The sequence below is a fragment of the Myodes glareolus genome, chromosome 5, assembly GCF_982192425.1.
Source record: "Myodes glareolus chromosome 5, mMyoGla1.1, whole genome shotgun sequence".
NCBI classification, from domain to species: Eukaryota; Metazoa; Chordata; class Mammalia; order Rodentia; family Cricetidae; genus Myodes; species Myodes glareolus.
The window spans coordinates 104,443,574-104,469,165 of NC_142030.1; the positions used below are offsets into that span (position 1 = coordinate 104,443,574).

The 25,592-nt window shown below is 49.0% G+C and overlaps 1 protein-coding gene across 4 annotated transcripts in view; it reads right to left on the reverse strand.

The window, feature by feature from the left end:
- The window catches only part of Sctr (secretin receptor), a 53,302-nt gene that overhangs the window by 4,957 nt on the left and 22,753 nt on the right, over positions 1-25,592 (reverse strand). For 3 of the 4 annotated variants that reach the window (XM_085688347.2, XM_085688346.2, XM_048443807.3), the window contains exons 3-11: positions 24,556-24,663; positions 19,910-20,013; positions 13,389-13,486; positions 12,241-12,373; positions 10,593-10,746; positions 4,071-4,131; positions 3,457-3,526; positions 2,398-2,489; positions 1,267-1,393 (exon numbers count right to left, since the gene is read on the reverse strand). In XM_085688347.2, the coding sequence (XP_085544473.1) occupies positions 1,267-1,393; positions 2,398-2,489; positions 3,457-3,526; positions 4,071-4,131; positions 10,593-10,746; positions 12,241-12,373; positions 13,389-13,486; positions 19,910-20,013; positions 24,556-24,663 (947 nt within the window). The remainder of the gene's footprint in view (positions 1-1,266; positions 1,394-2,397; positions 2,490-3,456; positions 3,527-4,070; positions 4,132-10,592; positions 10,747-12,240; positions 12,374-13,388; positions 13,487-19,909; positions 20,014-24,555; positions 24,664-25,592) is intronic. The other variant, XM_085688348.2, reaches the window with a different exon arrangement.

A 25,592-nucleotide genomic window follows, 5' to 3' on the forward strand; every position in this document is an offset into this window, starting at 1 on the left:
CTGATAAGTCATCTACATATTTTTTTCCTCCATTGGTTGTTGCTAAAAGTGACTTTATGTTATTTTTGGAAAGAAATAGCTCCAAGCAAATAAATAAAGTAACAATGTGAAGCTCGAGATTCCAATTAGGATTTCTTCTTACCCACTTCTGTTATTGTTGCCTTAACTTCACAACATCTTGGTGAATTAGAGGTAGGTGACCTCCCCTACCTCCTGTCAAAAGAATCTGGTTAAAACCCCAACATCCTGGGGCTGAGAAGATGGCTCAGTGGTTCCATCTAAAACTGTCACTGTGTAGCACACCGGGGAGTCAGTGATTGGCAGGTCCCTGGGCTGGCTGGCCCGCTAGAATGGTCTAGTCTACTTGGTAAGTTCCCGGCTACATATAAAGAGAGATCCTATCTAAAATGCAAAAAGCAAAACAACAACAAAAAACAAAGTGGACAGTCTTGAGGAACGCTGTCCCCTGGCCCACACTTGCACATACGCACGCACACCCACACCACACAAGTCCAGCATCCTCCTGCCACCTACCCCACTTCCTGCTCCTTAGGGGTAGCTTGAGTTCAGCCTGAACACTCCTAACTTTTTTTTTCAATAACATGCTGATGTTGCGAGTTTCCAATTTCTCAGTTTTAGACATTTCCTCTGGACTTCCCAGCGAGAAACAGAGGCTCCTCTGCCTGCCTGTGGCTTTACACAGTGTGCGTGTCATTGTGGTCACGAATGTGCTACCCGTGTGGTTACGTAACACTTTGTCCGTCAAGCTCGGTTGCTTTTCCCTTTCCTTCTCCCAGGAGGCAACCTCCCCCAGTCCCATGTTTTCACTGTTGGAGACTCAAAATCAGTTGGCATCATGAGGTCCTGCCCTGTGGCCTTGGGTTGGCACTGTGTGGGACTGCCAGACTTGCTATCTCTGCAGCCTCGTTTCTCTCAAAGAGAACTGAAAGCTGGTGTGTGTGTGTGTGTGTGTGTGTGTGTGTGTGTGTATACATGTGTGCAGATGAACATATGTACACAGATGTGGAGGTCTCAGGTGTCCTTTGACTTTTTGTCATGGGGTCTCTCACTGGTGAACTTCAGGGATCACTTTGTCTCTGCCTCCTATCTCATCATCAATGGGACTGGAGGCACGCACTCCCACACGTTTCCTGTAGGATCTGGGGATTGATCTCAGTCCCATGCTTACACTGCCAGTGCTCCCCTAACTGAGCCACTGCTCTAGTCCTGAGGAGCCCTTTATAAGTCACGATCCCCAAAACTTACCTGGAAGGAGCCCAGGGCCAATTCAAAGAACAGCTGGACTTCCATGGCGTCCTCTGGGGAGAAGGCGAAGACGATGTAGTGGATGCCGAAGAGGGGGATCAGCAGGAGGGTGGACTTGGTCAGGCGCCTGGGGACACAGGGTAGGCTGCCACTCCTGATCTGCCCAAGCCTTCCTCACACAGTTCAACCCGTCTAGGGCCTGGCTGTTTTAAGTTATGCTGGATCTATCTATCTATTTATCTATCTATCTATCTATCTATCTATCTATCTATCTATCTATCTATCTTTCTTTCTATCTATCTATCTATCTATCCATCTATTTATCTATCTATCATCTAACTATATCTGTTATCTATTTGTGTATCTACTAGCCATTTATTTATCATTTATCAATTATCTTTGTATTTGCCTGCTTATCATGTATCAATCAACTATCACCTGTCATCCTTGAAAGTTTGTATCTATATCATCTATCTATGTACCTGTGTCTCATCTACTTATCTACCCTCTTATCTATGATCTATAATCTGTATTTTGCAGTGCTAGATGCGGAACGCCAGCCCTCACTCACGCTAAGCAAGTATCCCATTATAGAACAACATCTCCAGCACGTTTTCATTTATTTTGCAAAATCTCCAAAGTCCCATGCGCCAACCACTTAGGCACAACACTCGCCAGACGCATGACCAAGCCTCAGTGCTTCTGGTCTCCCCTTTCTATCAGTAACACAAATCAATAAGCACTCAACAGCTTCACCAGTGGACAAATCAGACACCTGTGCTATTGATGCTGTGCTTAGCAAATGAGGAGACCAGAAAGGGCCTTGCCATGCCCTTCCTACCCCACCTTGTCTCAACACCTCCTACCCAACTTCCTTGCCCTCCCAGCCTTGCAGTCCTCTGATAGAGGACTCAGATCTATACTTGTAGGCCTCCTGCCTGGTTTCACAGGTTTCTCTCCCCACAGTGTCTGAGGCTTCATATTCAGGCGTTTTCCCTCCCACCCACCCCAGTCATACTACAGGTATGCCCCAGGCCTGCCTTTCTACTTAGCATAGTGGAGTAAACAGCAGGTGTTCAGTAAGTGCTCGCTGACTGTCCCAGCATGCCAAACTTTCTGCCTTACACTTACTTGTACTGGTTCATTTCATTTCCTCTTGTTTCTTGGGTTCTAAGTTTTCTCATCAGGATTCGTAGAATGTTTATGAAAAGGATGAAATTGATCTGCAAGGCACAAGGCAAAGGTCAGGCTAAAGGTGTCCTGGCCCTGACCCGTAGAGCTGGGGACAGGAGAGACACCACAGCCAGGATGACAAATCGTGGCTGCTCATCCTGCACCCAGAGTCCCAGTGACACATTAATCCAGAGACCACAGCTGGAAACGACACACCCGCTGTCTGGGTTCAGTGGCCCACGGGTCTACACAATGCCAGCCAGATCACTCACCCTTGGGGCTTGTAATCCCCTGTAAATCTTGATGAATGAAGATTTGACTGAGTCTTGGAGTCCACTTTTATTTTATTTTGTTTTGTTTTGTTTTATTACAATATCTGTGTTTGCACATGTTTTCACTTGCGAGCACACACCACAGTGCGCACACATGCACACACACGTGCACACACACGCACGTGCGCGCACACACACACACACCCATGCACACACACACACACACACACGCCTGCAGAGGTCAAAGACTAACTTGCAGTAGTCACTTCTCTCTTCTACTGCAGGTTCTGATGATGGAACTCCAGTGGTGAGGTTTGCACAGCCCTGAGCCTACGTACCAACCCTCACTCTTCTCCTTGATAGAGCATGCCACTGCAGAACTTGGACAAGCCTCAGACTCTCAATTCTCCTGCCTCTGTCTCCTGAGTGATGAAATGAACTTACTATGCTTGGGAAGAATGCGATCTCTGTTTTGTTGGTGGTGGGTTTTGAGGGGTTGGGGAATACTTATCTAAAATCTCTGAGCTCTAGGTCCTAAAGATAAGGTAAATGACTCCCAACAGGCTTGACCCACTCCCTCATCCACTCCTTAGGGGACAGCCTGCCTACCAACCTCTGGAATCCTGCTGTTTCTACCCTCCTGGTACCTGCTGGAAACTCAAGCTCCGGGATCTCCAACCCTCTGTTTCTCATGGGTCCAGTATTTCCTTACTTGTCCCCAGCTCAGAAGAGGATGGCCACTCACCAGGATGGACAGAATCACGGGTCCTCGAATGAGCCACCAGATGGAAGGGTTGGAATTGATGTCCCAGCATCTATGGAAGAGAAGAGGGTGTTAGGCATCGTTAGGAGGGGAACTGACTGACTGGCCGACATGTTTCCCAGTGCCACCCTTGGGAGGAAGACTGTGTTCATTATGCCATTAGCCATCACAGCTTGTGCCTACCGCCATTAAGATCTGTTCCCCTCAGTGGTTTAGAACACATACTACTCTTGCAGAGAACCTGACTTCAGTTCCCAGCATCCATGTAGGACAGCTCACAACTACCTGTAATCCCAGATCCAGGGGAGCCAGTGGTGTCTTCGGCTTCCGTGGGCATCTGCACTCACATGCACGCATCTGCACATATCCACATAACTAACAAATTCTTTAATCCTAAAGATACTTGTCCTCCTCTGCTACATCCAGTTAATGCAATGCTGGAATCAAACTCTGAGCTTCATGCATGCTAGGCAAGCATGCTACCTCTTGAGCCAGCAGTGTGAGATTAGCTGAATTCCTGGCTGCAGAGCCAGCTGCTGTAGAGACTGACTGTAATATGTTGTGCCGTGTTCTTGCTCCTCCTCCTACCAGCTTACCCGATGTCTTCCAGAAAGTGCCTGGTGACAGCCCATGAAGCAACAAAAATGACTGGAGAACCTGAAGGTCAAAACAAAAGGGAGGCATAGTATGATGTTTAATGTTGACAGTCAGCCTGGTGGAATTTAGAATGACTGAACAGACAGGACTCTGGGTGTGTCTTCAAGGAACTATCTAGGTAAGGCTAATTGAGGTAGGAAGACCCACCCCAAACGTGGTCAGCACTATCCCATGGACTGGGGTCCTGGGCTGAATCAAAAGGAGAAAGTGAGCTGAGCATCAGCGTTCATCTCTCTGCTTCCTGTCTGTGGGTGCCCTGTGAGCAGCTGCCTCAGGTTCCTGCTGCCCTGCCTGCGCCGCCATGACAGACTGTCCCCTCATACTGTGAGACAAACAGTCCCTTCTTAAGCTGCCTCTGTCCAGACATTTTCCCACAGCAGCAAGACAAGCAACTAATCCAGGTAGGGGAGAGAGAACTCAGGCACAATGAATGGGAACTTATCCTTATCTGGGTACCAGGTGGATGACAAGGTTTGATTGCCATGGAAACTCCTTTATCTTGCCTCAGTGTGCAGCCACATGGTACTAGGGTTCTGTTAATATCCTAAGAACTGCAGTGGGTTCTTATGGAACCTGAAAGGCTCTGGGGGTTAGGATGCTCCCAGGAGCCTGGGCCAGTTTCCTGAGGACTTCTGGGAGAGAAGGCACATGGGTGCACTTGGTGAGGCCCTGGTTTGAAATGGGATATACCTGGCAGAATGGGGTAGACAGAGAATCCAGCTGGTGGAAAAGCCGTTGACTTTGTTAAAGTGTTAACTTATAAACCTTGTCCACTGGGGCTGGGGAGAGGGTCCAATGCCTGAGAATATCTTCTGTGCAATCATGAACGCCTGAATCTGAATTCCCAGAAGCCACAGAAGAAGCTGGTACCGGGACCCACAATATCAGGTCTGGCTATTTGCTTTTCCTTTAAGCCCAGGCTGACCCAGAACTCAATATGTAACTTAAGGTGACCTTGAACTCCTGATTTTCCTGCCTCTACTTCTTGAGAACTGGGATTACAGGTGTGTGCACCACCATGCTGGGTGCTGGAGCCCGAATCTAGGACTTTGTGCATGATAGGCAAGCACTCTACACCCTTACTGTTTTAAGAGATGAGGTTTCACTGTACTGTCTAGTGGCCTCCAACGCCTAGACTGAAGCCATCCTCCTGCTGCAGCCTCACAAGTGGCTGAGGCTCCAGGAGTGCACCGCTGTGCCCAGCTTGCTTAGGTTTTCCACCGCGGCTCATGCAGTGATTCTAACAGGTTTGCTGATCTACACAATGGATGGAGAGAGATCAAGCACCCAGACTACTCCATTTTTAGATCTCTAGTAGACAAATCTCTACCTCACTCTGCTCCCCTGACCCCAACCAAGGGCATTAAAGGATGCTTTTCTGAATAAACTGAATGACCCTAGACAAAGGCCGAGAAACAGGGCTGCTGAGATGGCTTATTGGGTAGTTTGATCTAAGTTTGATCCCTGGACTCAGGAACTGACTCCTGAAAACTGTTCTCTCACCTCTACATGTATACTGTGACATGTGTATGTACATGCACAACACACACACACACACCCCTGTACATGATTAACAAATAAATGCAACTTTTTCGTCCCCTGGGGGAAATGGAGCTTTCTGTCAACACTGGACTAAGTCATTCCTATCTATGAACAGAGAGCCAAGGTCACAGACATCAGATTACAGCAAAAGCTGGAAACAAAACAACCAGAGAAAAGGAATTGAGAGGAAACAGACCAGACAGGGAGCAGAAGGAACCTGAACAAAAACAACCCCAGGGAGATCACAGGGAGACAGGAAAGATAACATCTACAAGAGATACAGGATGCTGCCTATTGGGAGCATCCAGAGGACAAGAAAGAGGGCAGAGAAACAAATATACGATTTCCAAGATAAACATTCAGTAGAAGAGTTGGAAGATAAAGGCAAGAAATGCCCGGAAAGCAGAAGTAGCCAACAGAACCGCAGGAGGCGGAGCGGGAACTTAGAACAAGGGAGGCTGTACCGGTGACGACAGAGCCTCTGCAGAGAGTGAAGCTGGGGCAGAAGGGAAGGTCTCCAAAACCAAGGACGTGGTCTGTCAGATGACTCAGAGTTGCACCCTAGGGACCTATATGGTGGAGGAGGGGATCAACTCCTGCTAGTTGCCCTCTGTCTCTCCATACACATGTCACAACACACAGATTCATCACACACACATTACATACATTAACACTAAATGAAAGAAAGAAAGAGGGAGGGAGGGAGAGAGGGAGGGAGGGAGGGAGGGAAGGAGGGAGGGAGGGAGGGAGGGAAAGAAGGACGACTGTCCTATAATTGTAGCCCTGAGGAGACTGAGGCAGGAGGACTGTATGTTCAAGGTCAACTTGAGCTAGATAGTGAGTTCCTATCTCAAAGCAAAAACTGCAAGAAAAAGAAATGGAGACCTGCACCTGTAGAATAAAGGGTAATAGAATAGGGCAGAGGAGGGCAGGGGAGGGCAGGGGAGGGAAGCTGTATCATAGTACATCCTTGTGACACACACACACCAGACATATACACACCCACTATATACACCAGACACACACACATGCACACACACACGCACACACACACCAGACATACACACAAACACACACACTGCACATACCAGATCTATATATACACATATACACTACACACAGACATAAGACATATACAGACTCAGACACACACACACACACACAACATACACACACCAAACATACACACAAACAGACATACACTGCACACACCAGACATACACACTACACACACACAAGACATATACACACTCAAACACACACACTACACACAAATACACACAAAATTCAAGTTGACAAAACATGTAAGAGCTTAGAGATTTCCTTTGTATTTAATGATTTGGAAAATAAGACGCAAGCTTTTTCAGAGGAAGAATTAGTAAAAATAATTTAACTGGCTGTCTCCCTTCTGGTCTAATGGAGAAACAAGACCCTAGCACATGGAGATTTAGACAAGCAGAAGAGTCAGATGAGGGAGAGACACTTATTAATGAAGTACACGAAGGAGGGAGAGGAGCTGGAGAGATGACTTAGTGGTTAAGAGTTCTCACTGCTCTTTTAGGGAGTCCAGCTCCCAGCACCCAGTTGGTCGGCTCACAACTGCCTGCAAGTCCTCCTCCAGGGGATCTGATGCCCTCCTCTGGCCTCCACAGGTACTGTTCTCTCTCTCTCTCTCTCTCTCTCTCTCTCTCTCTCTCTCTCACACACACACACACACACACACACACAGGTACATACATGTAATTATAAAATAAAATATTTAAAGGCACCAGGGAAAGCCAAATGCAGCTAGTGGTTGGGGAACATGATTCTCTCTGTAAACTCTGAGTCACTCACAGGACCCTGACTCTGCCTAAGCCCAATGGGTAAGTCACATCTGTATCAAACAATGATAATGTACAGATAAAATATGACTCCAGGAAAAAAAATGTTAAATAAATAGGAAACAAAATAATTGCATGCCACCTGGCTCAGCACTCAACAGCATTTTCTCAGTTCTGATAATGTACACACTGAAGATGTAAATGAGTATGTGGGCTTGAGCCACAGCTGTGAAAACTAGGAATATACGTGTGAATGAGGCGTTTGTATCTTTATCTTCCATCAGAAGGCAAAAATGATACCTCAGATGGACAGATCAAGAAAGAGCAGTATGTTATTTAGAATGGGGGCTGGGGAGTTGGTTCAGTTGATAAGATGTTTGTCTTGCAAGCATTGGGGCCTGAGTTCAACTCCCAGAACTTGAAAAACAGTTGTGTGAGGTGAAGCACACTTGTAATCCCAGCACTGGGGAGGTGGAGGGGAGGTGAAGCATGTTTGTAATCCCAGCACTGGGGAGGTGGAGGGGAGGTGAAGCACACTTGTAATCCCAGCACTGGGGAGGTGGGGACAGGCAGAGTCCTGGAGTCTGAGCACCAGTTCACCCAGCACTTGGAAAGTTCAGCACCCATCTTCCTGGCGAATGGATTCTAAGACATGATGCCTGGGTTGTCCTCCCGGATGCACACGCATGCCCCTCTCGAGTGCCCCTCCTCCCAGGGAAGGAGAAACATGAAGATAAACATTAGGAGGAACCATCAGCAGAACTGAAGAGTGGGGCTGGGGAGTATGGCCCCGTGGTAGAGCATTTGTGTAGTACGCAGGAGACCCTGGCCCAATCCCAAACGTTGTTACATCTCTTACTTGGCTGAAGTCCTGGGGGAGATGGGGTTGGCAATCTGGTGTCAGTAATCTTTATGTTGTTTTAGTAAGTATAAATGGAGACAGCATCTCCTGTAGCTCAGACTGTCCTTGAACTCACCGTGTGGTTAAGAGAGTGGCCTCGTATTTGCGATCCTGGGATTACAGGTGTACACCACCAACCAGGCCAATTCATGAACAGAAGACAAATGTTCTACCAAATTGAAGCACACCCCCAGCCTTAATCCCTGTATTTTTGTGAGTTCTGAGCTTAAAGAATGGCTTAATGTTGAGTCAATCATGGTCCTGATCTTACAGATTTCTCAATTACAGATTAGAACTATGGAGCTCTGTGAGCTGCCTTCTAAATCAGGGGCAGTCAAAGGCAAGTCCCTGGTCCCCGTGGGATTTCTTGCCTATGCAGACACCTGCATGGTCCTACAAGCCTCTGCTGGTCAAGGGTCATGTGCTAAACAGGCCAAAGTTCTGAAGCAGGAGGGCACAGTGTGTTTTGCCAGCCTTCCTGCTGGTCTGATGGAGAGAAGAGACTCTAGCCTGTAGAGATTTAGATAAGCAGAAATACCAGAAGAGGGCCTCCCTTGCAGGGATACTTCATAGGTAAAGGTGCCAGGCAGAAACCAAATGAAACTGGGAACCACTCCCAGGAGCCTTATTCAACCTAGAACCTTGAGGTTACTTACTGTATGATAAATCAAAATAATGAATGGGTACATAGGTAGGTGGACGGACGGACAAATGGATGGCTAGACAGATGGATGGCTAGACAGATGTATGGAGAGGTGCATGGATGTGTGAGTGACTATGTGGATAGGTGTATGTGTGTATGTATGGGTGGGGGGTATATACTATATTAATAAGTAGGTAGCTGGATGGACAGACAGATGGATATTGGCACACAGTGACAGAGTGGATGGGTGGATGTTTGTTACTGTCGGGTAACCCTGAATCCACCCTTGTGAGCTGAGCATATGCATCCCATCTCTGAGCTTAAGTCGCTGAACAACTTCTGGAGGTTCGTGAATTGATTAAGTGGCCAGTGTAAAGCACTGAGCCACCACCTGGAATACAGTCAGTGTTCAAGAAATGGGAGTTATTTCCCTTGGCCAGAAAGGAGAGGAGGAAAATATGTGGTGGGGGCCTCTGCACAACTGGCACGCTGTCATGTTCTCTTTCCTAGAAACAAAATCCTTAATGTCCTTCGGAAACCAGGTGGTTTGAGTGGCTGATGACCATCGGTGCACTCAATCCTCTCAGACCCTTGTGGTCATCTCAGTCACATGGGTGAGAGTCATGTGACTCAACCAGAATGAAGTGCAGAGCAGTTCAGAGAATGGTGGGACTGTGTGTGTGTGTGTGCTCCCAGAGGTCCCTTGTCTTTGTGTTATGGGAGCCTGGTAGTGAGAACCAGGTAGCCCACAAAGCTCCTGGGGTAACATGGAAAACAGTGTGAATAAAGTCACTGTTACAAATGGCAGTGTAAAGAGAGAAAGAAAAACATTAAACGCCTGTATTCGGCTTGGTGTGAAGCTGGGGATCTCTGTATTTGTCAGTTATGTGAGCCGGCCTGTTCCCTTTCTGCTGAAGTCTGTCTGAGCCGTGTCTCCTGAGCTCAGACATAAAGAGGACACAAGCATGAATTATCTGTGGAAGACCAGTGCTGGGCGGAATAAAATTGGAAAAAGCTCAGGATGCTCAGCATTCAATTGAAGCTAAATTACAGCTCTTATTTCACATTTGAAAGGCAAAAACAAACCCCGAGGTCAGAGGGTTAACCATCCGGCAACTTGCCAAAGATTACCCAAGTTAGTTCAATGTGGATCTGGGACCAGACACTAAATGCCCAGTTTCTTTCTGCATATACTCTACAGGTTGGATGGATGGGTGAACAGATGGAGGAGAGGATAAATGGGTTGGTGGTTGGGTAGATAGGGGGATGAATGGATGAGCAGGCAGGGAATGCATGAATGGATGGATGGATGGATGGATGGATGGATGGATGGATGGGTCTGTGGATGGTGGGTGGGTGTGTGGATGGGTGGATAGATACATGAGTGGGTAGGTGGGTGTGTAGATGTGTGGGTGGATAAATGGTGGATGGTTTAGTGAACAGATTGATGGGTGGATGGATGGAGCTGCAACTAGAAACTGAATCCTCCCGACTCTCAGTCTAGCATCCTTTCCTGAAAACCACACACGCACAACACCATGGACAGACATACCCCATCCGAGGAGCACAAAGGCCTGCAGGCATTTCCTTTCTGAGAAGAAGGAGATGGCGAGGAGCGTGTGAAGGTAGAGGCCCTCCACCAGCAGCCACGCATAGTTGGCCATGATGCAGTACTGGAAGAAGATCATGACCAGCTTACAACCCACCTGGAAGAGATAGGCACATGAGCCGGGGCTGGGCGGCTGAGCCTCCCTTGGGCAACTACTCCCAAAGAAAACAGCACCGCATGGTAGGAGGCAGGTCTAGAGTGAAACCTGAGGGGTACAACTGTCTCCACAGGGCTCTGGAGATGCTCAGTGGTGAAGGGTTTGCTGCACAAGCATGAGGACCTGAGTTTGATTCCCAGAACCCACATTTTTAAAAGGCAGATAGCACAAGCTTGAAATCCCAGCACCAGGGAGGTGGAGACAGGCAGATCCCAGGGCTCGCTGGCTAGCCAGCCTAACAAACTTGGAGAGCTCTGGGCTTGGGGAGCTCTGGGCTGGTAACGGATCTGGTCCCAAAGAATAAAAGAGGCAAAGTCTGAGGAAGATTATCTGAGTTGACTGATATCTCTGCATGTGTATACACACTCATGCACAAGCATGTGCACACATAGGGATGAACACACTCAAGGGGTCTCCTGAAGCCTCCTTTGGTCAGAAGACCAGGCCCACAGTGTTCTCTAGAGACTGCAAGTCCCCAGGTCCAGTGAGGATGACCTAGGACCTGCCAGGAATCAGGGAGTAGATTCCACTTTTGAACTGGCCCTGAGCCTTGCATTCCTTCAGAGAAAACCACCCGGTGCTGACCAACGCCTTCATTTTCCAAGGATGACATTATCGCCTAGGGAGAGAGTGGGGTGCTGAGTCAAAATTAACAAAACCACTTTTCCTCTTCCTTGTGTTTGTGTGTGTATGTGTGTGCTTGCACATGTGTGTGTGCGTGTACTCTCTGGGAGATAAATAAAAAAGCAAAATCTCTCAAAATGAAAATAGTGTTTAATCTGCAGCCTTCTTCCTTGCCCAGAATATGGATGTGAAATTTGGAGGTGCAGCGCCCATATTGCAACCCTAAGATGAAAGCCTGAGGTTGAAGGCCCACATCCGGGCAGGACAGACAGAGGGCAAGACTTTGGGTCACTAAGAGTCTTCATCAGTGAGCGGCTTGTGATGAGCGGTCAGGGTTGCCAGGTGACACATAGAGTGAGTGCAGTGGCATAAGCGGCATCTGCACAGTGGGAGGAAGAAAATCACTTAGGGAAATGATGTTTTTCTAGAAGCCTGGGTGTGCAGATGTTCAGGCATGAATGCACTTTCCCCCTCCATTAACCAGGCAGCTTCCTCCAGACTTTGCCATTTTGGTAGTTGGCAGGAGTCCAGAGAAGTCTGACCGCAGTTCTAGTTCCCAGGGTGGCTGGTCCACTCCAGAGCACTGGGAATTAACGGAGGCCTCCACCGATTCCCCATACACATGACTGACATCATGTCTCCATGGCTGCAGAACCTTGTGGAACCTTCTGGAACCTCCATGTCCTGCCAAACACCACCTTTTCCCTGGAGCATCTGTGTAATCTTAATGGATGCTTGCTTGCAAGGAGGACGTTGAGCTACGGGATTTGATCTTCTCCAAGGTCAGCCTAGAACACTTAGGCACATTACCCTACGGGCATCACAGTAGGTGACGTCATCCGAAGGGAAGAGTACCGCATCCTTGATGAAGTTGGACAGGGCTCGCAGGATGAAGGACACGAACAGGTGCATGTGGATGTAGTTGCGGGTGCAGTGCAGCCTCCTGTCAGAGAGACCATGGAGGGGGGCTGGTGTTCTGACAGGTCCACCTGCCCTGCTCCTCCCCTGGCATGAGGAAACCAAAGCACCGCCCTAGCCCTCAAGTCCTATCTCTCTATGGTAACAGAGCCTGCATGAGGACATAGGTCTCTAGGTGCCCGGTGCACCCTGTACTGTACTAAAGTCACAAAGGAAAAGATAGCCAGGCATAGTGGTACATGCCTGTAAGTCTAGCACTTCGACAGTGGAGGCAGATGGGTCATCTCAAGTTCTAGGCTAGTAGGGACCATGAGGCCATGACTCAAAATAGAATAGACTAGAGCAGAAGAGATAACACAATCACTAGTTTTGTAACAGCAACCTGTCTTCGGGCCTGACCAACCACTGCCCCCAGTTCCTGGATTTTCTTCTGTGCTCTAGGGGCTGGAAGTTTGTTGCTGGTCCTCCCTGCCATTATCTCATTTTGAGATAGGATCTTATGCACCTTGGTCTGGCTTCCGATTACCTACGTAGTCAAGAATGACTGTGACTTTCTGATCCTCCCACCTCCACCTGGGGTGGCCACAGGGATGTGTCGCCAGAGCCAGCTGATCCCAGAGCAGGGGATAGAATCCAGGGCCTTGCGTTTGCTAGGCAGGCACTCTACCAACTGAACCACACCCCTCGACCCTCAAGGAAACTTAACTAGGGAGTGCCCAGCCTTTCAGCTTCTCTGGACTGCACTGAACAAAGAATTGTCTTGGTGGACACATTAAATCCAGGGCTCCAACTACAGCCTTCTGGATCGGAGGACTTACACATGTTTACATGTCGTCATTGTGCATGACATTGCAACAGCACATTGCCGTCTACAGATTCGCTGCTTTTTTGAGTTATAAAAATACATTTTAAGTTTTTGATTTTGTATTGAGCCACATTTATAGCTGTCCTAAGCTTCACAAGAGGGCCAGGCAGCCCACCCAGACCTCCCTCTTTCCATCCTGAGTGGGTTAGGAAGACTTGAGGGCTGGGGGACTCACCGGAAAGAGCACAGGATGCTGAGGGCGACCAGGAGCATGGCCAAGGAGGCGCTGTAGCCTACAGTGTACATGACCTTGAGCTTCAGCAGGTATGCGTGCTGCAGAGAGAGGCACAGGTGAGCCCTACCTGCTCATCTGGCCATCGTCAGCCCTTCTGTGTCCCAGGGTACTGGCTTGAGGCAGCATTGGTCCTGACAATCTTGACTGCTATTCTGATGCCTGTGGGTAGGTCCCTTTACCAGCACTATGAATGCAACTTTACTGGATTTTACTTCCTCACTAATTTTGGAGGAACAATGCAAAATACTAGAAAATTTTGTTTATTTGTTTTTTGAGACAGGGTTTCTCTCTGTAGCTTTGGTGTCTATCCTGGCACTAGCTCTTGTAGACCAGGCTGGCCTCGAACTCACAGAGATCTGCCTGCCTCTGCCTCCCAAGTGCTGGGATTAAAAGTGTGCACCACCACTGCCCAGTGTATGGCAGAGTTTTGCTTTTTGTTTTGAGAAAGGGTATTATGTATCTCAGGCTGGCCTCAAACTTTCTAAGTGGCCATGGATGGCCTTGAACTCTGGCTCCTCCCGCCTCCACTTCCAAAGCGTTTGGATCACAGGTGGTGTGTGCTGCCATGCCTGGTTTATATGGTGCTGGGAACCAAACCCTGAGCTCCATGCATGCAAGGCAAGTGTTCTTTCAACTTAACTACACCTCCAGCTCTTGTTTTGTTCTGAGAAAGGGTCTCTCATATTCCAGGCTGGCTTTGAAAACCATCTAACTTGAACTCCTGATTCTTCTAAGTACATGCATGGAAGGTGTGTGGTATCAGTCCCCACCAGAATCTTGGTCATGTTATTGTTTTTAAAGGCAAGGTTTCTCTGTGTAGTCATGGCTGTCCTGAAACTCACTCTGTAGACAAGGCTAGCCTCTAACTCAGAGATACCCCTTGCCTCTGCCTCCCTAGGGCTGGGATTAAAGGCGTGAGCCACCACACCTAGCTCCAAATCCTTTTAAGTAGCCCTGAAGGCAGCTAGCTTTTGTAGTCCAGTTATTAGTCTTTTCTTTTCTTTTTTCTAGAACCACCTAAAATCGATTAGTCTTCTAGATGAAGGTGTTGTCTGGAGGAAAGTTGTAATCGTATTCAATGCCTTGCCATTTCAAATAAAGCTCCTCTTCCCACTGTCCCTCTACAGCCTGCTCTGCATTCCTTGCCTATTTTTCACCTCTCTCCACACCCTTCACCATTTCATTCACTTCATTCATTAAAACGGTGAGGTTTGTTGATGCTCAGTGTTTTAAATGAGACATCCAGAGGCTGAAGCAGTGACTCAACACTCAAGAGCTTGCTTCTCTTTAGAAGGCCCAAGTTTGGTTCCCATATCTACGCCAAGCAGCTCACAACCACCTGTAACTAATTCCAGTTCCTGGAGAACAGACACACTCATCTGACCTCCAAGGGCACCTACACATATGCACATATATGTACAATACACATAAATAAAAAATAAAATATCTCCAAATGGCAAAAAGGAGCACTTTGCTAGACAGCGCTATAAGGAAGACGCAGAGGAGCGTCGCCTCGACCTATGCCCTACACTATCAGTGGCGTGACATGTACTCGGTCACCGCCTCTTCACACTGACGCAGAAATATTGCAGTAGAAAGGGATATTGAACTAAAAAGAGGTAAGACCTGCATTTAGGCCTAGGTACATAGTCAAGGTGGGTCGAGGAAATGGACATTAAAATAGTGGTAATATTAACAACCAACTTCAGAGATTTTAAAATTAATAATACTCTACAAAGGTGAGGGTACAGTAGGAATGAAAACTGGTTCAATTTCAAGAAAAGAATGTAGAGATACGTACTGAGGGCCTTTGAGGTGGGCGCTTCTTCTGGCCTCCCTTCTATCTTGTGACAGGGTCTCTGTAGTTGATGGTGACCTTGAACTACTAGATTTCTTAATGCTGCCTCCCAAGTGGTGTGTGCCACCCTGCCAGGCTTTCACAGTGCCAGGGATGGAAGCCAGGGCTTCCTGCATGCTAGACAAGCACTCTACCAACTCTGACCAACTCTCTAGGAGTTAATCCTAAGAAACTGAGTCAGCCCTCCACAGTCACAGGTTCTGTGTCTATATATTCAATGAACCACAACTTTAAAATATTGGGGACACGGAGCTATTTCTGGGCCGATGAGGTGGCTTAGCAGAAAAGGGTATTTGTCACCAAGGTTGACACTCTGAATTCTACCCTTGGGACCCCCGTGGTGGGAGGAGAGAACCAGGTTGTAAGTTGTCCTCTGACCTCCACACATGTGCCATGACACATGCCCCTGACCTGGAATAAACAAACCCCAAAATAAAAAAACAAAGGTGCTTGTGTCCCAATCATGTGCCGACACTGGTCCTTGTTCTCATTCCCTAGAGACTCCAGTACCACTGTTCCAGAGCACGCATGCTATGTTCAGCATTGTGACTTCAAGTACACGGAAGGGTGTGCATAAGTGACATGTGGATATTATGTAATTTTATGTAAGAGATTTGAGTATCTTCAGATTTGGGTATACAGAGTTCCCCAGAACCAGTGCCATTAGGACCCCGAGGCACAAAAATCCTTGAAAAAATATTTAGACATTTTTAAGGTTACATAGTGTGTGCGAGTGTGTGTGTGTGTGTGTGTGTGTGTGTGTACAACAAGCCTGGAAGAAGCCTTTTTCTCCATTGTGTTGGTCTGTAAAGGTGTTTATTACAGACCTACTGGGATGGAAGCTTCCGGCGCCCAACAGTAGCATAGTCTAGTATGCTATCTTAACCTATGTATCTTTTTGTTTGGTTTTTTTAGACAGGGTTTCTCTGTAGCTTTAGTGCCTGTCCTGGAACTAGCTCTTGTAGACCAGGCTGGCCTCAAACTCACTGACATCCACCTGCCTCTGCCTCCCGAGCGCTGGGATTAAAGGTGTGCGCCACCACAGCCTGGCTGACCTACATATCTTTAATGTTTTTCCGGGATTAAATTGATGCTTCCAGTGAGATTTTAAAGAAGTCAGGGCCTGGTCACGGTGCACACAAAGACAGGAGACAGACTTGGAGCACTGTGTGATTTCAGATATATAGACAGAAGGGTTGAATTATGATAGACGGAAATTTTTGTGATTATTGTGATTGGGTAACTGGGGCTGGAGCTCAGTTTGCAGACTGCTTGTCTAGTATGCGAGAAGCCCTGGCTTCCATCCCCTGCACTTCAGAAAGTGGGTGTGAGGGTAAACAAGCAGGTAGAGGTTGAGGGATCAAAAGTTCAGGTTCTTCCTGGCCACACAGAGAGATTAAAGCCATGTTTGACTCCATGAAACCCTGATGGAACAGGAATAAAGTAAGCCACTGGAATTCACTATCTGGGCAAAACATTTTTGTTTTTAAATTGAATATCATGTTCTGAGGGGTCTTGCCTGGGACCTGTACTTATATATCCTGTGATTAGATCTGATAATTACTTTTTAAAAATTTATGGAGCTGTGTAACATAGTGAGTTTGAGGCTAGCCTATGGGACACAAGACCTTGTCTTGGGGGGAAAAAGGTATCAGCCAATCTGTGGGCTTCAATTTCTTATCTTCATTAAAAACAACCTTGTGGTGAGCTGGTAGGGTTGATCATTGAGGGAAGACACGTTCAGACAAGCCATGGTGTGAGTTCAGTGCTCAGTTCCTCATAATAGAAGGAGAGAACGGAATGCAGCAGTGCCCGCTGGTCCTCTGAGCCAGGGTACAGGTGCCAACCCCGCCCCCATAACACAAACAAAAAAAATGTAATAAAAATTTCTTTTAAAAAATGGTAGGGAGACGTGTCACGTGGTAAGGAGATATGTCAACGTGCCAGCAAGACCTCGGTCTCCTGGTTCTGAGCAGAGCTGTAAGTTCCTTTCATCTTTGTCAGTGCTGGCATTTTCTACAGTTGGTGAGTGCTGATTAGTAAGCGGATGAAAAGGGAGTTGCAGCTTTAAGGCACCAGAACTGTGCAGGGAGCCTTCCTGACTTAGCAGCTTAGGGCTTGGGATGGGAACGGCCCACGTTCCGTAGCATCACACGGTAGACAGGAAGGAATCAAGCCAAGCTTCCAAACCCAAGAAGGCCAGCCCGTGAGCGAATGACTCAACTTCTTTGAGCTTTAGATTCTTTATCTTCAAAGCAGGAATCACATGTTTTCCCCTGCAGGCTTGTTGAAAACGGGAAGAAGCTACTGGATGGGCTGTGTCTACAGTGCTTGGCATTCAGAAGCCCCTCAGCATGTGGTACTTCCCCCAGCCTTCCACTCCTCAGCATGAGTCAGCAGGGTCAGATGGTAGGAACTCGGAGTTAGCCTCCAAAAATAAAAATGGGCTTATTTTCTCTTTCACTAATAGAATGCGCTGAACAGGTGGCCATGTCACTGGGAAGTCATGAGTACAAGCGTGTTATTTTAGGAGGTACCTTAACGAATCTGGATGCTTTGGGAAGACAGCGATCGGTCGCCTCACCCGAAGTGCACAGAAAAAGCCAAGCGTGGGGGGCGGTTGAGTGTTGACAGTTTAGGGGGAACATATCAGAATTATTGACAAGATAAAATACAAGACTCCCTGTGTAAGGCCTAGTGCAGGAAGCTTGCATGTAGATTTCCACTCAGAATAAACAGGGACATTTTGGCATCAGATGACTCTCCATGTGAGGCCAACTGTGTGGGGTGGAGTCTCCTTCCTTCAGCAACTGTCCCTGAAGTCAAAGGCCACCTCTCAGGGTGACGAGAACTAAGAGGGATGATGAGCTGCCTTTAGATTAATGACCCCTAAAGTCTGGGACACCCAAGAATCCTGCAGGGCTGGGACATGGCTGAGTTCCAGCCATATAAACTGGGCATGGTGTGCATGCCTGCCACCCAACACAACGGAAGCAGGAGGATCAGATGTTCCCAGTCACCTCAGCTCCATAAGGAGTTTGAGGCCAGCCTGGGTGTGGAATGTTGTGACTGGCAGCAGTTTGGGGGGCTGGAGAGGGGAGTAGAATGACTGGTTTAGTGATTAAAAGCTCGGAGTTTGCGTCTTAGCACCACATACATCAGGCACAGGGTAGCGAGCCTGTAATTCCAGTACTCTGGAGAGGACGGAGGAGGAACAGGAGTTTTAGGCCATTCTGGGCTACTTAGGGAAATTGAGGCCAGCCCGGACTGTCTGAGACTGCTTTAAAAAATTAAGTAAAAAGAGATCTGTGGAATTTGACAAGTTCTTGGGTCAGCCTGTTGGTGTGCAATCCTAGCTCCCGAGTTCAAGCTCTTAACCATTACACCACACTCTTTCCTTCAGCCACCACACCACGCTCTCTCCTTCAGCCTGAAACTTGGCACAGGGAGGCCCAAACCACTGAGGGTGGCAATCTGGTCTTGTGATGCCTACACCAGTTCATGGGAGCCCAAGAAGGCACATGCTGACTGTGTGAAGTGTCCTGGCAGAATAATTTGTCCTATTCAGTACTAAGTGACCTTGAGCCCCGATTTCATACATGTGAGGTCTGATCCCAGCATGACCCTGATTCCCAGGAGTTCTCCTGTGACCCTTGTTCCCTCAGCTTTTAACATCTGCAGCTGTGCCTTGGCCCTAGAGGGCTCAGAGTCCAGGAATACTCCAGGAATACCCCTGCTCTCTGTCCTGGGGCCTGGCAATGCCACCTGTTTGCTGTCCTACTCAGCAGACAGCAAGTGTTTCCTATGAAGAGACAGACAGTAAATAGTTTAGGGTCAAGGTGTCACAGGTCTCCCGCAGCTACTCAGCCCTGTCCCTGTCACACAAAAGCAGCCTTGCGGTGCTAATGGACTTGGCTCTGTACCAATAAAACTTCATTTGCGAAAGCTGCTCATGGCCCAAGGCCACAGTCTGGCAATCTTTGTTCTGAGTAGGTGCCCTAGACACTGTAGACACTTAAGGGGCATCTATACCTGATCTCTCTATCAGTCTAAGGCCACTACTGACATTTGTCAATACTCTAGTAACACATGCCCAGGAAGGGGACGGGAAAAGAAAGAATGGAAGGAAGGAACAAAAGAACGAAGGAAGAGAGGAAGGAAGGAAGAGAGGAAGGAGGGAGGGAGGGAGGGAAGGAAGGAAGGAGAGAAGGAAAGGAGGAAGGAAAGAAGAAGGGAGAGAGAGAGAGGGAGGGAGGGAAGGAAGGAAGGAGGGAAGAAAGGAAGAAAGAAAAGAAGGGAAGGAGGGAGGGAGGGAGGGAGGGAGGAGGAAAAGCCAAGGAGGACATGTCATCATCAGCCAGAGGACAGAGAAGGGTTTTAACTAAAACAACAAAGTTTAAGCAGAGATGGGACTCAGCCGGTTGAGCACTGCTTGCCTAGAGTGCACAGAGTTCTGGGCTCCATCCACGCACGCTATAAACTAGGATTATCACATGCTGATAACCCTGACCCCCAGATCCTCTCTGACTTCCACGTCCTGTCTAGGACCTCATCCTGCATTCACCCATCTCGGTGGCCCGGTGGTGCCACATGACAGGCTTACCCGTTTCTCGTTAGAGGAGTCATTCATGTCGACGCCGCAGGCCAGGTCAGGCCTGGGGAAAGTTTCTGACCAGCCATCCTGGGTGCAGTTCCTGAAGAGGGACCCTGGGGGTGACAAGTGTACCGCAGATGAGTAGAGGGGATCAGGCCATGGCACCATGCGGTACAGTCTCTGGTGACATGAAACTATTACCACCATTTTACAGGTGGGCAAATTGAGGCGTGCAGTGGTGGCGTAACTTGCCCACATCATTATCTGAGTAAATGGAGAATTAGGGTTGGGTCTGCTCTTCACAACATGTACGGGTCCCTTAATTACACCCCAGTTCTACTGATGTATTAGAGGGGTCCTGAGACATCTGGGTGGATAGTGAGGACTTAGCTTCTGTTACAATGAATCCTTGGGCTCCCACAGTTCTCTCTGTCTATCTCTCTCTCCCCCTCCCTCCCCTGTTCTCCCATCCTTCTCTCTTCCCCCCTTACCCCCTGTCTCTGTGAGATCAGAGGTCAACCTTGCGTCCCATTCCTCAGATGCCATCCACCGGGGCTTTTTGAGACAGTCTCTTATGGGCTTGGAGTTTGCCAATTAGACGAATCCATCTGGTTAGATAGTCCCAGGGATTCCCCTGCCTCTGCACGCTGACACTGGCATTACAAGTGCATTTTTTAAAGGTTCTGTGTCTTCACACTTGCCCATTGTATCCTGCTCGTCTCACCAGATGGAAACCATCAGACACCACCGAGGCAAAGCCTGTCAGGCAACTGCCCCTCGTGGAAGGAATTCCTTTGCGTGCATTTGAGGCTGCCTGTTGAGACAGTTGAAACTGTCTGTCCTCCATCCCTGCCTGGCACCACGCTGCAGAATGACTCCTCTGAACACTTGGGTAATGGCTTCCTAGAACCAAGAGTGTGGCCCCGAGTCCTTGGGCGTCACACTGGCCTGCTTCACAGGCAGAGTACGGTGTGAGGTCGGCAGACCTGTGCCAAGCTCTTTTCATAGAGAACGGGTTTGAGTTTCCTACTGCATGGGGTACACTAGGGAGGGAGAATTCCCCACTGGGGAATACATGTGTGTGCTTGTGTATAGGCATATGTATGCTCTAGAGATTTCACCAGGACCTCCTGCGTGCTAGATACACATTCTAACACTGACACTTTCCTGTCCTCCACCTGACTTTTCAAAGCCAGCATCCAAAGACAAAGGAAAGGAACCATTGACCGGGAGGGAGCCACTGGTCAGGGCAGAGCCACTGGCCAGGAAGGCGTCCTGCAGGTTCCAGGATACGCTGCCCTTCCTGGTCTGAATGACCACCTGAATTTTCATCCTAGTCACCAAGGACCTGTGTCCTTCACAGACTGAGGGTGACATCACCAATTCCATGGATGGGAGTCCTGTCTAGTGGCCTCTTTACAACCCTTGCTGGGCCTGATTTGCTCTCTCTTAGTGACCCCAAGGCCTAGGTCATCATTTGTGGTTTGGGCCCAACAGGTTCCACTGAACTGGAGAAACACTGACAGCTTTTCTCAGACCTGTCCGGTTCTAAACTCTTTCTGTACGGATCCTGCTCTCATCCCACAGCCCAGGGAAGGAGCACTGGGAAGCAGTGCACAGCCGGAGTGCATGCCAGCACTAGCTCTCTCCCATCAGGAGCACTTCCTATAGCTCCACGGTGGCTTCCAGTCTCAGAATGCCATGTCTTTAGGGCCCTAGACATCTCCACCCTTACAAGGTTCAGGAGGCTGCAACCGGCGGCCTAGAATCAGCCGAATCACAGTTCCCTGCCCAGCGTGGTTTCTTGGTCTTAATGAGGCTTTACCCACATCACCCTCCCCACAGTCAGAGTGTCGTAAAGAAATGTCCAGGCTGCTGCCAGCCAGAAACGGCCTTCCCACGAGAGGCAGGCAGGAGCAGGATGTAGTCTTAGCGTTCAATGGAGGGGTGAGAACGTTTTGAAATGAAGTCGGGGAGCCACTGTGGGATGGGAAAGAATGGCAGTCAAATGTCCACTGACTGGATAGAAACGCAGCTTCAGAGCCGGAGGCTGTCGGCACAGGCTGACATGGCGGCTCTCTATGGGCCCAACCCAGCACAGCCTGCCTGTCTAAGGCCCTATATCCTCAGGGACCCAGTAGCATTCCCAAGATATCTGACTGTGACTCGGATTGGCTCCTGAACCTTTGACAAGTCTATGTGGTGCCGATGGACAGCAAAAGGATGGGCTCTCTCCACCGGCTCTCTCCACTCACTTACTCTGGGGTTCATCCCTAACAAGGACAGGGATTCCTTCCTAAGAGCCCTGAAAGCTACAGTTTGCATGTCTGTGTGTGCATGCATCGCAGTTCAGGGCAGAACCTATCTAAAGCGTCATTTGATTCTCCCCGGGATCCTGCCTAAAGACTGTACCAGCACCTAATCCCACCCAGAAACATTGTGTGTGTGTGTGTGTGTGTGTGTGTGTGTGTGTGTGTGTGTACTCAGCGGTCAGATACTGACATAAAGTATCTTCCTTGTCCACTCTTTGCCTTATTTTTTTGAGAAAAGGTTTCTCACTGAACCTAGTCTGGCCTAGTATTCTAAGCTGACTGGCCAGTCAGCTCCAGATCTTACTGCCACTGCCTCTTCAGCACGAGGGCACAGGCGTGCCTCTCTGTGCCAAGTTTTTCCCTGATTGGTAGGGATTAGGTCCTCATGCTTGTGCGGCAAGCGCTTTACCAACTGAGCCGTCTCCCCAGCCCCTTCTTTTACTCTTTATTTTGAGACAGAGTCTCACTGAGTTGCTCAGAAAAGCCTCAAACTTGGAATCTTGCCTCAGCCTCAGAGAAGGCTGGGATTACAGGCCTGAGGGATCATGTCCTGCTAAATACATCTTAAACAAGGAACTTTGAAAATGCCAGTACTGTTTTCAAAGGAGAACAAATCAAAGGAATGTCTCAAGGACGCTGAGACATTCAAAGGAAGTTCTAAGCCTGGCACGAGAACTATCCGAGGCAGAAAGCGGCCTGCAGTTTTCCCAGCCACTCAGATGCCTGTCTAGGCCAGTATGGAGACTGTTGTGGCAAAAAACTACTTAGGAAATAATTCTAGAACGTGCTTCCCATGTTCAAAAAGAAGTTGTCCTGAACACTGACTGGTGTCCATGTCTCTCTGGAGTTGGGGACACACTACAGGGAACCTTCTTCTCTGGAGGACCAGAGGGCAAATGTCTAATCAGATCCAGTTCTTGGTGAACTGCAGGCTCAGACAGGTCCTGACCTGTGCTCTTGGGCCAGCCAACCCCCTGAGGCTAGGTATGAGTCCAGGGAACGAGCTGATCCTCCCACCAACCCAGGAACCAGGCCAGCACCTACAAGGCAGGGCCTCAATGTAAACCTGCGGCCCCACAGTGACACCATGTGGTGGTAGGTGAAGCTGCAGCGAGGAAAACTGATCATTCAGAAGTCTTCTCGTTAATGAGGTGGGCAGAAGTTCAAGCAGTTAACTGGGGAGCGGTGTGAGCAGGCAAGCCTCTGGTCACCCTGGGGCCGCAGGCAGTGGTTTCTCCTAGCCACGCTGCAGAAGGATAGATGTGCTGGCTCAGAGAAGGCTTTGAGGAGACGGTTGGTAGACAGAAGTTCTTTTCAACAGGAACCTGGCCAGCCCTGGATATCTGGATGTTAGGGTCAGCACATTGCTCCAAGCCAACCACGGAGGCAAGAACGGCCTGAGTCCTAAGCTTCATGGACCCAAATGCCTGACGTGAGGGGTCCAGGCAGGAGGAAAGACCGTTGGTAAGATTGAAGGTGTGAGCGTGACGGGGATGGGGGGCTAGAGTGGAGGATTGGAGCTTGGTGAAGAAAATTTGAGATGTGGAGGAGAAGAGAGGGAGAAGAAATAAAGGAATATATTTAAAATGTCTTCCGGGGCTGGGAAGGGGTCAGGTGGGGAAAGAGCTTGCTCTGCAAGCATGAGCACCCAGGTTTGGATCCCCAGCACCCATGTAAGCTGGGCGTGGCAGCAAGTGCCTGTAACCATCACAGACTGCAGATGTACTCAGGTAAGGCACCCTCCCGGAAGCCAGGGCACCCAGGGATGCCTCCGGATAGCAGCAAGGCCCAGGACAATGGGCACAGAAAGTGAGTGTTTTAGAGGCAGCTGCTCCAGAGGCCGCACTGTGGGGTACCTGAAGCTGGTCACCGAGGAAGCGGAAACATGGAAGAAGGGGAGAGCGTTTCTAAACTGGGGCCAAGGCTGCTGCCTCCTCTTCCTCCTCTTCCCTCCTGCTTTTCCTCCTACTCTTCCTCTTTTATTAGATTACTTTTTTGGACCCCTTACGGAGGCTAGAAAACAACTTGTGGGAGTCAGTTCTCTTCTTCCACTACGTGGGCCGTGGAGAGCAAGCTCAGATCAGCAGACTTGGCAGCAATCCCCTGTAGCATGCTGAGCCATCTCACTGGTCTCGACCTTCACACTTCCCTAGAGACCTTGTCTCCCGGTTCCTTCCCTGTGACCCTGAAAACTGTGCTCTCACACAGCACAGCCATGCAACAGTTCCAGTCTCCAGAGACCTCCCTTCTTGGTTCCCCCACTGGTTGTGCTCAGAGACCCCTGCATTCTCATTCAGGAGCCATTGCAACCTCTGGCCAGGGCCCGTCAAGCTGCATGGTTACCATTTCTGCCCGTGAGCATCTGGAGGAACTTCGGACACTGCACTTCCACCGTCCGCGCCGGTGCTGAGGAGGGCCAGCAGCTCATGTTGTCCCACAGCCCTTCACAGCCTGCAGAGAAGAGCCCAGCACTGGGTTGGGATGCAGCATCGACCAAGGCTGCCCACCATCACCACCCTTTAAGCCCAGTTCCCATTATGCACTGACTCCTTGAACTCCACCTTTCCAGGGTTGGGATATGGATGAAAACCACGGTCTTGCATGCACTGGGCAAGTGCTATGCCTAAGATATTTCTTCAGCTCCTGGCTCCGATTAGTTTCCAGAATCTTTCAAAAATAGCGCCACCCACTGGAGGTCAAGTGATTAACATGTGAGCCTATGGAGAACCTCTCCTAGTCAACTCGTAACTCCAGGGCCGGATGTGTCACTCAGCTGGTAGAGCACTTACCCAGCATGCACAAGACCCTGGGTTTGGTCCTCAGTATCACAAAAAGTAGGTATGGTAGCACATGCCTATGATCCCAGTAGGGAGGAGGCAGGAGGATTAACGGTTCTAGATCATCCTCAACGACACAGCAAGATTGAGGCCATATATAACAAAACAAATACAATGCTATCCAAGTAAAATACTTCCTAAGGTCACTGTCTTCTAGATTTCTGTCATCCTTGTCCTGGGCTGTATGTAGCCTGCCCTGTCCTTTACCCCACCTTCGAAGCCTCTTCCAGGCCCACTAGGTGGTGGTGCTGCTAACAGGGCAGAAACACACAACATATGACTTACTTTCTTACCTCCCCAGACCTTTGTACCCTCTGCTGACCCTATTCATCTTGGCCAGGCCTATCCCTTGTGTACACACACACACACACACACACACACACACACACCTCCTTGTGCCTCTTCATACTGGCCCCTGAGCCTGACTGGGGCTAACCAATGCCTCGAGACAGGTCAGGGCGTTGGAGACTATGAACCGGCACCAAATGGTGAGCTAGGCAGACACATCTTGCCTCTGTTTCCTGGCTGTGTCGACTCAGTTAA